The following is a 15,042-nucleotide window of genomic DNA, read 5'->3' as shown; positions in this document are numbered from 1 at the left end:
TGGGTTGAAGAGGGCCGGGACAGAATATCATTCACTTAACAACCTCTTGACACCGTGACTTAACATAGGCCTATTCCCAGTGGGGTAGTAGCTATATAGATACCAGTGATACAATTTAGGTGGTCATATTCATTATTTAAATGATGCAGTTAGGGTTAGGCCTAAAATGCGTTATTAATAAAACTGAATTATGATATATTCTACTGAACTCTGGAGAGATGTAAAATGTAATATTGTTGTATCCCCCATTTTGCCCAAAAATATATTTATATTTTGTATCTATAATAACACAACAGGCTCTCAAAGCAATTCATTGACAATATAAAATATCTAGGGATGAGGGGCTTATTTTATTCGCCCTTGGTTAATGGCCTTTACCTCAGCCTTAACTCTTGAATCAACCCTTTCACACACTCCCTGTTGAGTGGCTATGCAAGTATGCAGGGGCAATGACGTCGCACAAGCCTCTCTCACTCCCTTCCTGCTGCATCACAACAGCCGCTAGTAGCTCGAGTATAGCACCAGTGACCGGGGGCAGTGTAACCAAGGCTAATTATCCTATAGAATAATTCTAGACGTAGAAATACTTAAAAACACTGTAATACGACTCACCTGCCTGAACTGCTTGCATTGCGATAATCTCGTTTGAGTGGTTGGGATATGGCGAGGCCAGAACAGGTTCTGCTCTTGGAGCCTCAGCACGAACTGAAATTCCGAGGTAAGAGGGGAGGGCCCAGCTTGGACATCAAGGGGGGTGGGGGGGGGGGTTCTGCAACCAGGGTATGGACTACTGGCTTATGGTCGCCAAATCGAGGATAACCTGCAGTGCTTGATACAGCAATGTGTCCGTTTAATATTTTTTGCAAAGCACGTTATAAGGACGAACGCCAGGTCAGCTGCTAGCTCGAGCAATGGACATGACAGCTAGCTAGTTAGCTGGATTAGCTTGCGCTGCTAGCAAGGCCGTATTATACATTTCTCGTGTAGCAACAATCACCAAGCAGTTTGCAAATGAAAACCAATTTAAATGTTACAATATGGAAGAAACATGACGAAATAATGAGGACTGTCATTCAAATATATACAGTGTACTCAACAGTGGCGGCTATATCCTTAGGTTTAGCTAACAAGCATTAGCGTGGTCTCTGATTGGCTGTGTATGTCAGATTGCCACCCAGCTGGGAGCTGTCAACTAAAATGGAAAAAACTGTAATGCCCTTGTTTCTTCATACACTGGCTTGTCAGCTGAAGAGTTGTCAGTGGTAAACGCAACATTGCCAGGCAAACCCTGCTAGTGTTAAACCGTGCACCATTATTGGTAATGGAAACGATTGTGTAGTTTTAGAAAATACTGTGTTTTATTTTAATTTTCTTTAAACTTAACCTTAGACTTAAGGCTGAAGAGAATTGTTGGGTTTCGATGTGTCCGTGGAAGCAATTCTTTCTCCTTTAACACGTGGATGCTTGTGTAAACGTAATAACAGTATGGTAGCCCGTATATTTTCAGGTTGGAAGTCTTTGCTTGGGTCACTTAAACCACGTGACCTAAAGACATAAGGAGCATCATAACATAATTTTCGTCATTTTGATTACAAGTTTAGTAAATATTTCCACCAATCACTATCTTGATTCCACAGTATTTCTGCTTGTTGACTTTTTTTTTTTTTTTACTAAAAGAAGATATATTATGTGTTTGATATATTTACAATATAAGACAAAAAAACAATTCATAAATGAGGGTCTCTTGGACCGTAATCATCAGCCACAATATATGAACTTCCTTCTGGCATGTGATCATTGTCTGGTAGCCTATACCCATTTACAAAGAATGGCTTGCAAATGCTTAACATTAGATGTAGAACTACAGCAGTAGTAAATTGGATCCTCATAGAAATTGAGCCAAGTTAGCAGCAACAATCTACGACAAATGTTTAACGATGACATTAACATTGATTTTCAGCTTAAATGTTTTTTGACTGCATTTTTATATCTATAAAATAACGCATGTACCCATCCTAATTTCCTGTCCGGGATTAGGCTAATAGACTATATTCTATTTTCAGTCAGTTCCGTTCATTTTTCCGCAAGTCAAACTCACTCTAGAGCAGGGCATAGTAGTAAAATCAACACTATGACTAAAAGTCACTCTGACACAAAATGCTTTTCATATAAATGCAATTCATATAATTAACCTGGATATCAGAGTTACCATATTTATTTATTGCTGTGTGCTATTTTATCAGTAGATTCAAGAAAATAGACATATCATGATGGCATAAATAATAAATAATGTGGCCAGTTCCAGTTTTACTACTAATTGCATTGGCAATTTTTGCAATTGTTTTGATAAATGTTTGTCACATCTTGTTTATCACATCTTGAGTTTGATTGCCCTCATTTTTATCAGTACTACCAGAAATACTCTTTGACCTCACCACATATGCCAATTCGTATGACATAATAACTACTACAGCACAATTACAAGAGTCTTATTGTTCGCTAGGTCAACATATACCAATGGGCAATCAATCAATGTTTATCTACCCATTAGTCATAAGTCATTAGTTGTCGACCCATCTACCCTTTGGTCAACTGTTGTTGTTTTTTAACTGTACAAATAAATGTACATTCTCATTTACATTAAAGACAGCTAAGGAGATGGGTTACGTTTGTTAATGTCTAATGGTTTCTTATTGGTTTGGCTGTGATGAGGTTAACTTAGTTGAATCCTTTCCTCTGGGGAAAGCCAAGGATTTAGTTGACAGGTCTTTCATACCCACCATCAGAGATGTGGTCATGCTTTTTAGTACAAGATCTGCTAAACTAATATAATAATGATGGGTATGCAGTGCAGTCTTCCTTTTATCAATACCCAACCAATAAATAAACAATTTTGAACTAAGGAGGACAACTAACTAGGTCTCTAACCCAATAAGCAGAAAAATGGCACAGAGAGACCTCATGTTTCTTTTATGACTTTCTTGGTAAAAAAGTGAAGAGCATGCGATTTAAGCATGGAAAAAATACATTGAGAATATTGCCCTCAAAAGTGCTGATGTGTTATTCCATCATAATGCCCTCCCCCCCCCGCCCCCCCATGTGTCTTTCAATCCAACTTTCTTCAATTCTGCTCATGTTTACCCACACAGGTCCGTTCTCAGACGTGGTCACCACGACCCTCAAGCTCTCAAACCCTACAGACCGGAATGTGTGTTTCAAGGTGAAGACGACAGCCCCTCGCCGGTACTGTGTCCGGCCAAACAGCGGCATCATCGATGCCGGCACTTCAATCAATGTCTCCGGTAATGATCCCAAGAGTGGCAATAGGCCACAAAAAGGCCATAAGGCCATAGCAGTTTACACTGCTCTTGGTTCTCTAAAGGCCTTGCAGCCTATCCTTATGTCCTATTGTTTAAGAGTACAATATGGTCAGAGTGTTGTTTTGAGGCAGAGGTATTGGTGTAAAGTGTTACAGGTCACAATTATTCGTCTTGCATGCCCAGAAACAGGAGCACACACTGGTAGTATCGAGCATAGGTACAAGATACTCCTTGGCCTTCTCACCCCCTTGCTCTCCCCCTAACAGACATTTTACACAGTGGTGCTAGGTGAAGGAGACGGATACCGTCTCGGGTGTCAATGCTTCACCACTTCTGCTATTTACATGCATAGACTCCTTTTACAAACCAGCATATCTGGTAACACTTTCAACTTGTGATGGTAGTCACCAGTGGCTTACAATTCTGCACCGTCCGATTTTTTGCTGTCGACATTTATCCACCTGATTAGTCCACTTCAAGACGTTGAAGTGAACTAATGGCATGGGACTTTTAGTCTCATGACAGTAAGCCAAGTACAATCCTTAACCTTGCTCGTCTAATTTCAGTCAAAGGCACAGGGCTCCTATAGGATGTCTTAGGGTGTTTGGTCGAATTTTCAGGTGATGTATATCAAAATTGCAAACACCCCATGGTCCTTAGAGAAACCCTGCAGTATTTGCAGGGTTTTGTTAGAATTAGTGTCATGTTTTCCAATGCCAACTCCTACTGTAAGTTTCTACTTCGTACTTCCAACGAAATACAACCAGCTCCTGGAAAACAGCTATGTATCATCCAACACCCATTTCAAACCCAATGCATTGGTGCAGTTATTATTGCAGTTATTTTGCAATAAAGTCTGCCACGCCAGTAGACGCAGAACAAGTATTCAATTCAAATATTGAGAGCAAGCCATAACACTATCGTCATTGTATGCACTTTGTATCCATGTCCTGCTGTGTTCATTCATAAATATAACATGAAGATAAAATACAAAATAGTCCCCTATCCCTCAAGAATATGAACTGAAATGACTTGTCCAACCAAATATCCAGGCTTAAATTAAGTAACAGTCAGCTCTACGACTGCAGCAGATCACTCACACCCCCTGAAATGTGCCCTGCAGTTGAGTCTCCGACTACTTGCTCTCAGCAGAACAGTATAAATAGCAGTGTCGAAATTTCCTTCTGTCAAAATGTAAAAAGGCAGCGCTCTGCCACTGGATACCTACCAATCTTTGATGTGTCATGTGTTGGCTCGGTGGTGGAAGCTTAATTGTTGTTATGCAGTGTCCAGTGGAAAAAATTATGCGGTATGAACACCTCCACAACCCTTATGTTGACCAATATTGATCCGTTCCTTGGTAAAAATTCAGAAATTCGTACATGGAATGTTTGTCCCACAGGTCATCTTAACACTCTCGGTCAGAAAGACGGATAACTTTTATTGCAATCATCCTCATTAGCATGTCAACGCAGCAGCCATAGTTTCCAGGGAGCTCAGTTAAAGTGTGTCCGCACTATGACAGCACAGGAAATGTGTCATTTGCAAACGATTTAGGCTAATACCTATCACCAATTACATGCATTATTTACATTATTATGACATGTCAGAATAACGGGGCAGGATGCTTAGTTAATGTATTTTGCCATCCTGCATGAACAGCTGGTTTCATCATGCATTGGGATTGTATTAATGGAGTATGACTTCTTAATGATGGATGGTAACCCACCAGAATCCCTGGCGGCGATGACAAAACCTACCAGCACCCGTCAAAACTTACCAGCATTGGCTTTGTGGCTGGTGGTTACTTACCACAGTGGAATAGATTAGTTACGTTTTAGATATTTTTTTCTTCTTGCTAATGAATTTTATTGAATGAGAGGGACCCATGAGAACACAATCAGAAGTCTAACAGCAGAAGTTCAGGGCTGAAATGTCAAAAAAAAATAAAAAAAAAATGGCATGGCCTACATGGGGTGTTTTATCCCCTAAAGGCCTATGTCTTAAGAACTTGTATGTTGATTTTAGTGTAGTTTACACTCTCAATTTCTCAGTATGCTGATCTTTGACCACTTTTTTCCTGAATAGTGATGTACCAGGACGACTTGCAGGGCACGGGTCAAACTTCCTTTGCACGTGTTAAGTAGAAAGAGGTTTCTTAGGTTGTTGATCAAGGCCTCTTTTTATCATACTTTGTTGTTGCAAACGGGTTGGGGGTATGGTTGTAGCAGACCCTCGTATAAATGCTTTACGGTAAATATCTAATTGATGCTGTACCATCTATTCTCTCGGGACACCATTAATTAGTTGCTTAAAGGAAACTTCCTATCACCTCCTTCCCTTTCCCTATTTATCGCTCAATTCATCAACAACAAACAGCCCGAAAAACATGTCTTGGCTTTGCATGCAGACTACAATTAGCAACTATGACGTTAATGAATGATTGCACTCTGAAGTAAAAATATGAAATACCATCATTAGCATAAGAACCCCTTTTCCAAAGGCTGCTTAAAGTCTTCAGATCAAAGAATAATCCATGTCTGTGATTTTTTTTCTTTCTGGTTTTTCCATTTGACCAAATTCAGACCCCTTTATGCTATTCTGTTTTTTTTTTCTCAAATAACTAACAAGCCTTCCTGCCTCCATTCCCCAGCATTGTCCCCTCGGACCCAAGGTGGATGGCTGTGCAAATTGGGTCTGACTGCAACAGGACATTCTCAATCTGTTCTTGCCGTCTGTTTCTGGTTTGTGATATTGAACTGCTTTGATTGCTGTAATGGGGCACTGCAACGCAGAGGTTTTCTACTCCAGGGAGAATTGGCACGTACCATATATGTGGGAACCGTCCTGGTGGCCACATCTGAGAACTCCAACTCTGACTTTGAAATTAAGAGGTCATTTTTTTCTAATGAAAGCCAAAGAGTCACACACGCATTGCACATTGGGGCTGGCATTGATGTCAAACTGTGCCTATTGAGTTCCAATCTCACTCCTCTTTAACAACAGTAATAAAGGGCAGAAGGGAAAAAAAGAGATCACCGATCAAGAGCCATTTCATGTTCCCTCTTGACAGCGAGCTTCTCGTGGCCGAGATACTCGACATGAGAAAGTGATCATCGTAAATCATCATTACAGACATAAAATGCCTCTTTGGCCCCTGGATTGACATCAAATAACACACAAGTGACTGAGTGAACTGATGTGGTGATGGATTTAAGTAGTATTCCACCGAAACGCCTGCTTTCCATTAGAGCAATATGTAATATTTTAGATGAGAAGCAACAGGCTTGGAGGCTGGCAGAGCCATCATCCCCCCCACCCTGCACACACACGCACACACAAACACCCCTCCCTGTGATATTTGGGGATCCATCACTGTTTTTCCTGTCATGGTAGCATGCACATGGAAGTAAATGATCTCCACCGTATTTCCCAACAAACGAGGGCGTTTAAGTAGGAGTCCATCCTTGAATGGTTAAGCCTAGTTTTCTGTTTGACAAATCTGCGGGCATTCGATACTCGCTAATTCCTCTTTAGTGCGGAAAGCTGATGTGGAACCGCTGGCTGAGGATAGAAAGGATTGTAAGAGCTTGCTGGGCCTGATCAGCAGCATTCCTCAAGTGATGGCATTCTGCAGTTTTTCAGTCTTTTCATTCACTAAAACCGATTCTTTCATAGCCTCCCTGATTGTACCCAATGTGTCAGAGGAAATTAAAAAAGTATATGATGATTAGCGAAAGGAAGCAAGAACAATTTCAAAATTCTCAGATGTCAACTTTTGTATTTCCCTTTTTTTTCAGTTATGCTGCAACCTTTCGAGTATGATCCGAATGAGAAGAGCAAACATAAGTTCATGGTCCAGTCCATGCTGGCACCGCCAGACATGATCGATATGGAGGGAGTGGTAAGTTTACGTTTTCTTCTCACCTTGCATAACCATTATTTTTTTTCTAGTGTGTCAGTTGTCACTACAGGCTCCAGGTATAGCTTTAAAAGTGTAAGCAAGGCATAGGTGTTCTGTTGCCAACATTGTCCTGATGTAGTTGCCACATCTTGACCAAATTTTGTTTCCCAGAGCAAAAAGCAAATTTCTGAACTAAGAGGGCTTTTTACTATATCATAAAAAATACATTAACCTTGCACAGAAACAGAACTTGGGCTCTCACTCTTGTATACCCTTTTTCATTAGCTATGATGCAGCTGAAAAAGTATGAATTTACTCAAAAGAAAAAACAAAGACACAGTGACATTAAGATACTATCTCTGCATGTTTTGTAAATTAACTTCCTCATAAAGTGCAATAAAAAGTGATGTAAACATTAAGTGTGGGTGTGGGTGTGGGTGTGTCTGTGTGTGTGGTCCTTCCCTTGCGTAATAGATCATTTAATGTTATCATATTTAAGGCAATTCAATTTTCTGTCTGACAGGTGTGTTTAGGATATGGCAGGGAATCGAGACAAGGGAGTTGGACAACATTGACATATTGCAGGCGTAGGGAGTGGTGTTGTGCAACACACAACTGTGACATAGTTGACACGGTTGTGAGGGTCCGGGCCTGTGTGTGGAGGAGGAGGTGGGGTGTTGATGGTAGTAAAATGGATAGTACTGATCCACCAAGTCATACATATCTGCACTTTTCTGTTCCACAAGAGATGCAGACCTAGAGAACAACAGGAATGTCCAAAAGCTGTGGTAATTGGCACTTGTTGAATCTGATGGTTTCTCTTTGTTTCTCTCTTCGCGTTTTAACACCAAGAGGCCGTGAGAGGAATGTTGCCCTCATTCGGCAACGAATCTCATCTTACCTTGGCTCAGCCTTGCGGTGTCGGAAATCTACAATTTCTTAACTTTTCCAAGAAACGGCACAGAAATCCTAGTCCATAAGCAGTCGGCTTTCATTTCAAATGTGATCATGAATCAACACGTTATTCACTGTTGGACATCCATGCAGAAATGACTCTAATCATGACCTCGGGGAATGACGTCATCTTAAGAAACAGTATGAGGTTATTGCAGTGCGAAACAAACATGAAGCTTTACAGATGTTTCGGTTTAAGTTGAATTGAGAGCTGTTGATGGGAGAGCCGTTGAGTTGACCTGTTATCATGGCTGTTGTCAAAACTAATCTCCATTTGATGTGTCTCACAGTGGAAGGAGGCCAAGCCAGACGAGCTGATGGACTCCAAGTTGAGGTGTGTGTTTGAGCTTCCAGCGGAGAACGATAAAACGGTAAGCACATGTGCTCCCCTGCTCTCCCCGCTTCGTCCGTCTCTCCCATTATTCGTCTCTCCACCAGGAGCCGGCCCGTCACATCGTGTACAGGCTTCACCTTAACCCCTCTGCGGCCAGCGTCCATCGCCTACTCACATCGTTCACTGGTTTTCTCTTGTCCATCTATCCATTCTCACTTCTTCCTTTCCCTCCCTATTGCCAGTCCGACATGAAAGCTAAATAATATTCAATTGAAAATAGATCAAATCCCCACTACAGTGTTAAAAAATAGTTATTCAGTACCTTGTCTGAGGGACACCTAACGTAAAACGGTATCAAATTCAAGTTATTAAATGACACAGTAGGTGGTTAAAGGAATTACTCTCCTCTCTCTGTGTCCGTCTCTGTCTGCCTCATCTCTCCATTGAGACCCCTTGCTCTGTTTATTTACCACACCACGAGGTGTCCATTTGATTATACTCAAACCTTAAGCAGCTGTAGAGACATCAGATCCCAGAGAACAGGCCTTCTTCATCATGGCTGCCCACTGTATGTGTCATGTGCGTGATATATATTGTATTTAAAAATAAATAAATACCGGCCCGTTCCAAAAGGAGATCGTTTGCCTCTTGAGAGGCCTTCATTTAAAATATGAATTAGTTTTCAATTAACATGCTTGCTGAAATACATGTTGATGATGAGGATGAATATGCGTGTGTTCCATATCCAGATTGAGGAAGCTCAGTGGACATTTTAGCCAATTGTAATTTGAGTGCATGCTTTGTGAAAAGATATAGGTTCTATACATGAGTGTCTTGAACCTATATGCTGTACCTATGTTACTCTAGCATTATCTGTGAGTACATGCTACCCTTTACCTTGGACAATGAGGAAATAGTATGCCACTCTTTTCAATCAGGAATCCCCATGGAAGCATTAACCTGTGACATTGTGTCTGTTTTTAACGTCTCGCTCGCTCTCTCCCTCCTTCTCCCTCCCCCTCTCCCACTCCCTTCCTCTCTCCCAGCATGACATGGACTCCAACAAGGTGATGTCCTCCGGCCTGTTGAAGTCCGAGTCCTCCACTCTGTCCATGAGGTCCATGAGCTCCACCCTCGACGACGGGGAGGTGAAGAAGGTGATGGAGGAGTGCAAGCGGCTGCAGATGGAGGCTCAGAGGCTACGGGAAGAGAACAAACAGATCAGGGTGCGTTCTGTTCACCACACGTTCATGTAGCCCCCCCTAGCTCGTGGAAGGATGTGGACCATGGGTGGATCCAGGGTATTTACACAGTCTGCAGATGGAGTCAAAGACTTGTGTCAGTAGCGTTAACAAGTCTTTACATCATACGTCATAACATTCAATATTTGGATTTAATGTTATTATTGTAGTTACAGTTGGGATGGAATCTACTATGGGATGCTTGACTGACACAAGTTGAGATGCACTAAATAATCTTAATGTGCTCCCCCATGCCCCTTTGCTGTTACACTGTAGTAAAGACTGCCAAGCCATAACCAGCTGCAGATCCCTGGGTCTTAAGGCCATAATGCATTCTTTTTGCCCATCGATGAGTACGCCATCAATCACAATCGCCAGAGCTGGGTCTAGTACAGGGCCTTTGAGGTTTGCCGGCGATGAATCACACACGTATATACACACACCCTGCACATGCACACCACAGACAGCCAAGTAAGAGTCCCCCTTCCTGACTCACAGCAGCCCCTTGGACCCCCCCCCCCCCCCTTTCCTCCTCCCATTTAAGTATTGCCAGAGGCAGAACGACTGCTGGCCGATTCGAGTCTGGGCTTGAACTAACAGAGAACCCCTCATGCGCTCACACCCACCCCAATCTACGACCCTCCCTCCCCGGCCACACATCCACCCAGCACCGCCTCGCCCGCTGGTGGGAAGTGAGGTGTGTAAAGTCTTGGCGCCTTTCCCCGTCTTTGGGGAGCGAGTGTGTTGGAGATTTGAACGGATCCTGTTTCCTGCTGGATTCTCCAACGTGTCAGCGGCCTTATCTCTTCAACCGGTTAACACTCCCTCCCTCCCTCCCTCCCTCCCTCCCTCACTCTCTCTCTCTCTCTCTCTCTCTCTCTCTCTCTCTCTCTCTCTCTCTCTCTCTCTCTCTCTCTCTCCCTTCCTCCCTCTCTCACTCCATTGCCTTTTTATTTTTTTATTCACTTGTGTTATATTCCCCCCCCCGTTTAGGAGGACGATGGCCTGCGGATGAGGAAGAGCAACATGATGTCGTCCCAGCACTCCTCGATGGCGGTGAAGGAGGAGGGGCTGAGTGTGCGCGGCATGGCCCTCATCGTTCTCTTCTTCGTGGTGGGCGTCATCGTGGGCAAACTGGTCTTGTAGAGCGCTGTGTGGCTCAGACGGCCCCCCCCCCCCCCCCCCCTGGGGGGCCCCCGGCCGGCAGCATGCATTCTGGAGGGGGTGGGGTTGGGTGGTTGGGGAAAGGGTGGCGAAGGAAAAACCAACCCCGGATTAGGGATTTTTGGATCAGAAATGCCATATCAGTGGGTGGGGAGGGGCAGAGGGAGGTGTACCAGTTTTCATTCTCATTTATGTATAAATCAACACACACACACACACGCGCGTGCGCACACACGACGCAAGAAATACGAGTCAACATGTCATGAGCAAACAAACCCAACAGGTCTTGCCGCTGTGTAGTCGCTACATAATCATTTTGGCTCCCTTCCACGTTCAGACATACTGGTGATGGTTCCGGGGGTGGGTGTGTGGCCGGGGCTGCGGGGGGGGGGGGGGGGGGGGGGTGCTCTTTGCGTTGTGAAATTGTAATTTTAACGCCGGTGAGTCAGACCAAGGGAGATTGTAACACTGGCACGGTTGTGGTGGCAGAGACGGTGGGGACAGGCAGCGGGGGTTATTTGCATTGAGTGAATGTTATCAAAGCGCACCACTGTTTCTTTTGCTAAGCAACGGGAGGCCACAGAGCCTGCATACACATGATCCATCCCCCTTACAACTGTACAGTATTTCCAGTGTTCCTTCCTGCTTAACTCTCTTTAAGGAAGGAATTTAGACATTAAAATTCCAGAGCGATGGTAGGGCTCATACATAGGGCTATTGTCAATCAAACTGACTCCTCCAATCAGAGGCTTTGTAAAGACCGGCTCATTTTTCATTGGAGAACAACCTTGCTAAATCTCTCTCTTTATAGATATAAATATATCTATATATCTATATATATCTCCTAATCATAATATAAATTATTTATGTTTTACTGTTCTGGCCTATTTCTTTCTTTCTGCTCTCCAAGTCCTCGTTTGGAAATTCTTGATTGCATGCATCCACAGTGTTTGATGTGGATTTCTGAAGCTAAATGGGTTGCTTTTTATCTTTGTGATAACAATGTCTTTCACTGTAGGTTTGCACATCTCAATCCTAATTATTTTATTTTGTTCTGCATTCTTTATTTTTCATAATGTCTTGCTCGGATCAAGGCATTTAAGAACACTGCAGCTAACCAAATAAGGAGCTCTGGATTGGTATATTATAAATAATTTATTTAAGGATTAGATTGATATAAGTTTTCATCCTTGTGACCATTGGTTACTAGGATGTTTGAAATGGCTGTGTGTGTGTGTGTGTGTGTGTGTGTGTGTGTGTGTGTGTGTGTGTGTGTGTGTGTGTGTGTGTGTGTGTGTGTGTGTGTGTGTGTGTGTGTGTGTGTGTGTGAGTGAGAGCCACAATCGCAGTCTGTATCCAAGGCTTTATCCGCCGAACTACTCTTGACCTGGACACTTTTTTTGTCATGTTTGTTAGTTTTTTCCTCCCGAGCCATGCATCTGTCATGATACTGTTGAGTACGGGCCGTGTGACACGGTATCCACGGTGTTGGGGCGTGCCCAGCACGCTGTATGAGTGCTCCTGCTTACCATGCAGCACCTCATTCACCGTTACCCATTCATCCACCACTGCAGTTGAGGTCTGTTTTAATTTAAGATGTAATGAGGTTGAAACACTTGTCTTTTTTTGAAGTGATTTTATTTTGGGGTAGGGGATTTTAGAGGGACCATCTTGGGCCATTTACCTCTCAAATGTCATGGGTTCTTTTCTTTTTTTCTTGTCAAAGAATATATATATAAATATATATAATACTTTGTTCTAATTTGCATAACAATGTGCGTAACACCAGGAAGGACTGAGAAGAAGGTGGCAGTTTAGAGCCCAGAAATGGTGCTCCATTTTGCATTATTTAAGTGAAAAAGAAAAGTTTAAAGTATGTTGTCCCATCGCCTCAGCTTGACACAAGCAGAGGGTTAAACCAGAAAGGGTGACGTTGTCTTCTGTCAAAATAAAATAAATAAAAAAGATCTGCGATTTAGGTTTGTACATGTACGAGGGCGTGTGGGGGAGGATGTAAAAATAGACAGTAGACGTGTTTCTCCTGTATCTGTGAAGGGGTTTTATTTTCTAATCACTATGAGGATGTCTTCCTGCTTAGACGTGGAGGGCATGAGCAGTACATTACCTACGTTTCTTTGAATGTGAACAGATGCCAGTGAAATAGTAGCTGCCCTTACTTCTTAATCTGACTGTTTGTTTAGGTTTTTACCTTTGGGACAGGGCCTAGCAGATGGTTAGGTTTTGCCACATAAGGCATTGCCAAGGAAAGTTTTACACATTCATGGACATGATTTGAATGTCACATACCTGTGATAACCCGACGTATCCAATACTTTGTTAATTATCCCCTTCTTCCCCAATACTGTAAAATATTGATTTGGTTATCCACAGATAACAATTAAGGGCAGTTACTAGCTGATTTGGTGCTCATTTGGTTGTATAAAAAAGGAAAACACTACACTGGCCTATCCTGGACTCTCAGACCATCACCGTGATCACCATAAGCAGTCGGGCAACTGTTTTGTATGTAAGTAAATAAATAAATACGTCTATCTGAGAAGAAGAATATTCCTAGTCAAGTTGTCTCTGGTGTATAAAAATTCAACCCAACCTTGTTGGACTATGTAGCATCTAAATAAATTAAGTAAATAAAGCCCCATACATGACCTTGTACGTTCTTATTTCCGTTTGGTTTATGAGTCTGTCCACGCATGGCCGGATCCAGCAGCCACAGAGGTAAGGAGGTTGGGTCAGGTCTACCCCATTGTCTGAATTACCATCTGCCGGGAAAGGAAGGGTCTCCAAATCTGCAGAAAGAAAAACTGTTATCAATGGCTTCTATCCCAGTTATGCTCATGCCATTTGGCTAAGCCCACACAAATGTGAGCTCTTTCTAGAAGTATTGTGTGAATGGAAAATTTGACACAATTTCAAATAGAGTGCAGTTGGGGCCCTCCTGGGGAAGATAAACCATAGCTAGGGCCCTCCTTGTAAAGATTGACGGTAGCCGGCCCTCTTGGTGGAGATGGACCCTAGCTATAGGCTGTCCCTCCTGGTAAAAATGGGCCCTTTGGCAAAGATGGCCCCTAGCTAAGGCCCTTATGGTAAAGATGGCCCCTAGCTAAGGCCCTTATGGTAAAGATGGGCCCCTAAGGCCCTTATGGTAAAGATGGGCCCCTAAGGCCCTTATGGTAAAGATGGCCCCTAGCTAAGGTCCTTATGGTAAAGATGGGCAGTAGCTATGGACCTCCTGGTAAATATTGAGGGTGCCTAGGACCCTCCCAGTGAAGATGGACCATAGCTACGAGTCAAAGACAAAGGGCGTGGCATGTGTCCTCATGTATCCATAATATAGCCATGAGCCAACCACACAGCCCTGTGCATACACGCACATGTGCTATAATCATCTGAGGATAGCATTGAAACCTGAGAATCGTCACCACCGCTTTGTGAGGCAGTCATGTCCGTATCACAGTCTTCAATTTCACACAATTTCCTATCATTGCCAGACCCAAACCTCAACCCTAATCCACTTTGTTCATAAGCTCAAGGAAGGAGCTTTAACAAGGCAGTAGTCACTTATGAAAGCGCTCGCCTTGTGCTTGAGTTGGCAGCGGTACTGTTTTCGACAGGATTAAACTGTTACTAGCGGGTAATGAATTGTACCTTTTGGCTTTTTACATCTGCAGCTGTGTTGTCATATAAAAATGTACTTGATTCATTTAGTGTTGGTGTATCTGTAACAACCAGCGACGGTTGCTGTCTGCACCTCGCGGCGGTGGAAGAGCCTCTGGACGAGGTTCTGTTGGGAAGCCCCCCCGGGGATTCACCTGGACCTGGTATGTACGCGCCGCTCAGCTGTTTAGCTTGGCCAAGGTGGGACACAGCTGGATATTCAACCATGGAAACAGCCCAATATTCATTGAAATGTTTGTAATCTGCTGGGACGTGCCTCGTGTCCAAGGTAAATCGCACAGGAATGTCGCAAAGTGGGGCCTTCTGAGGATGAAACTACAGGGCTTGGGGGTTCTGCTGGGTCCCAGCAGATTACTCTTGCCTGAGGAAAGTTAAGGAACCAGGAGGGCGGATGGTTCAAAAAGCGTTAGTTTTATGTATTCAGTTCAA

At 43.2% G+C, this 15,042-nt stretch overlaps 1 protein-coding gene across 1 annotated transcript; it reads left to right on the top strand.

Moving 5' to 3' along the window:
• Nucleotides 1–452: 452 nt before the first annotated feature.
• LOC115557502 (vesicle-associated membrane protein-associated protein B) lies at nucleotides 453–13,584 on the top strand. Its single transcript, XM_030375374.1, has 6 exons — nucleotides 453–718; nucleotides 3,150–3,302; nucleotides 7,121–7,224; nucleotides 8,469–8,549; nucleotides 9,559–9,738; nucleotides 10,747–13,584. Exons 1-6 carry the CDS (start codon nucleotides 661–663, stop codon nucleotides 10,897–10,899), a joined length of 729 nt encoding a protein of 242 aa, XP_030231234.1. The 5' UTR covers nucleotides 453–660; the 3' UTR covers nucleotides 10,900–13,584.
• The last annotated feature ends 1,458 nt before the right edge of the window (nucleotides 13,585–15,042 follow it).

The sequence above is a fragment of the Gadus morhua genome, chromosome 13 (genome assembly GCF_902167405.1).
Source record: "Gadus morhua chromosome 13, gadMor3.0, whole genome shotgun sequence".
In the NCBI taxonomy this organism is placed as follows: Eukaryota; Metazoa; Chordata; class Actinopteri; order Gadiformes; family Gadidae; genus Gadus; species Gadus morhua.
Note: the sequence above shows the minus strand (reverse complement) of the source record. Positions and strands in the feature narration are given on the sequence as shown.

Coding starts and splice junctions, on each gene's coding strand:
- LOC115557502 (XM_030375374.1), top strand. CDS start 661: ATGGCGAGGCCAGAACAGGTTCTGCTCTTGGAGCCTCAGCACGAACTG. Junction 719..3,149: donor GCACGAACTGAAATTCCGAG/GTAAGAGGGGAG, acceptor TTACCCACACAG/GTCCGTTCTCAGACGTGGTC. Junction 8,550..9,558: donor CAGCGGAGAACGATAAAACG/GTAAGCACATGT, acceptor CCTCTCTCCCAG/CATGACATGGACTCCAACAA.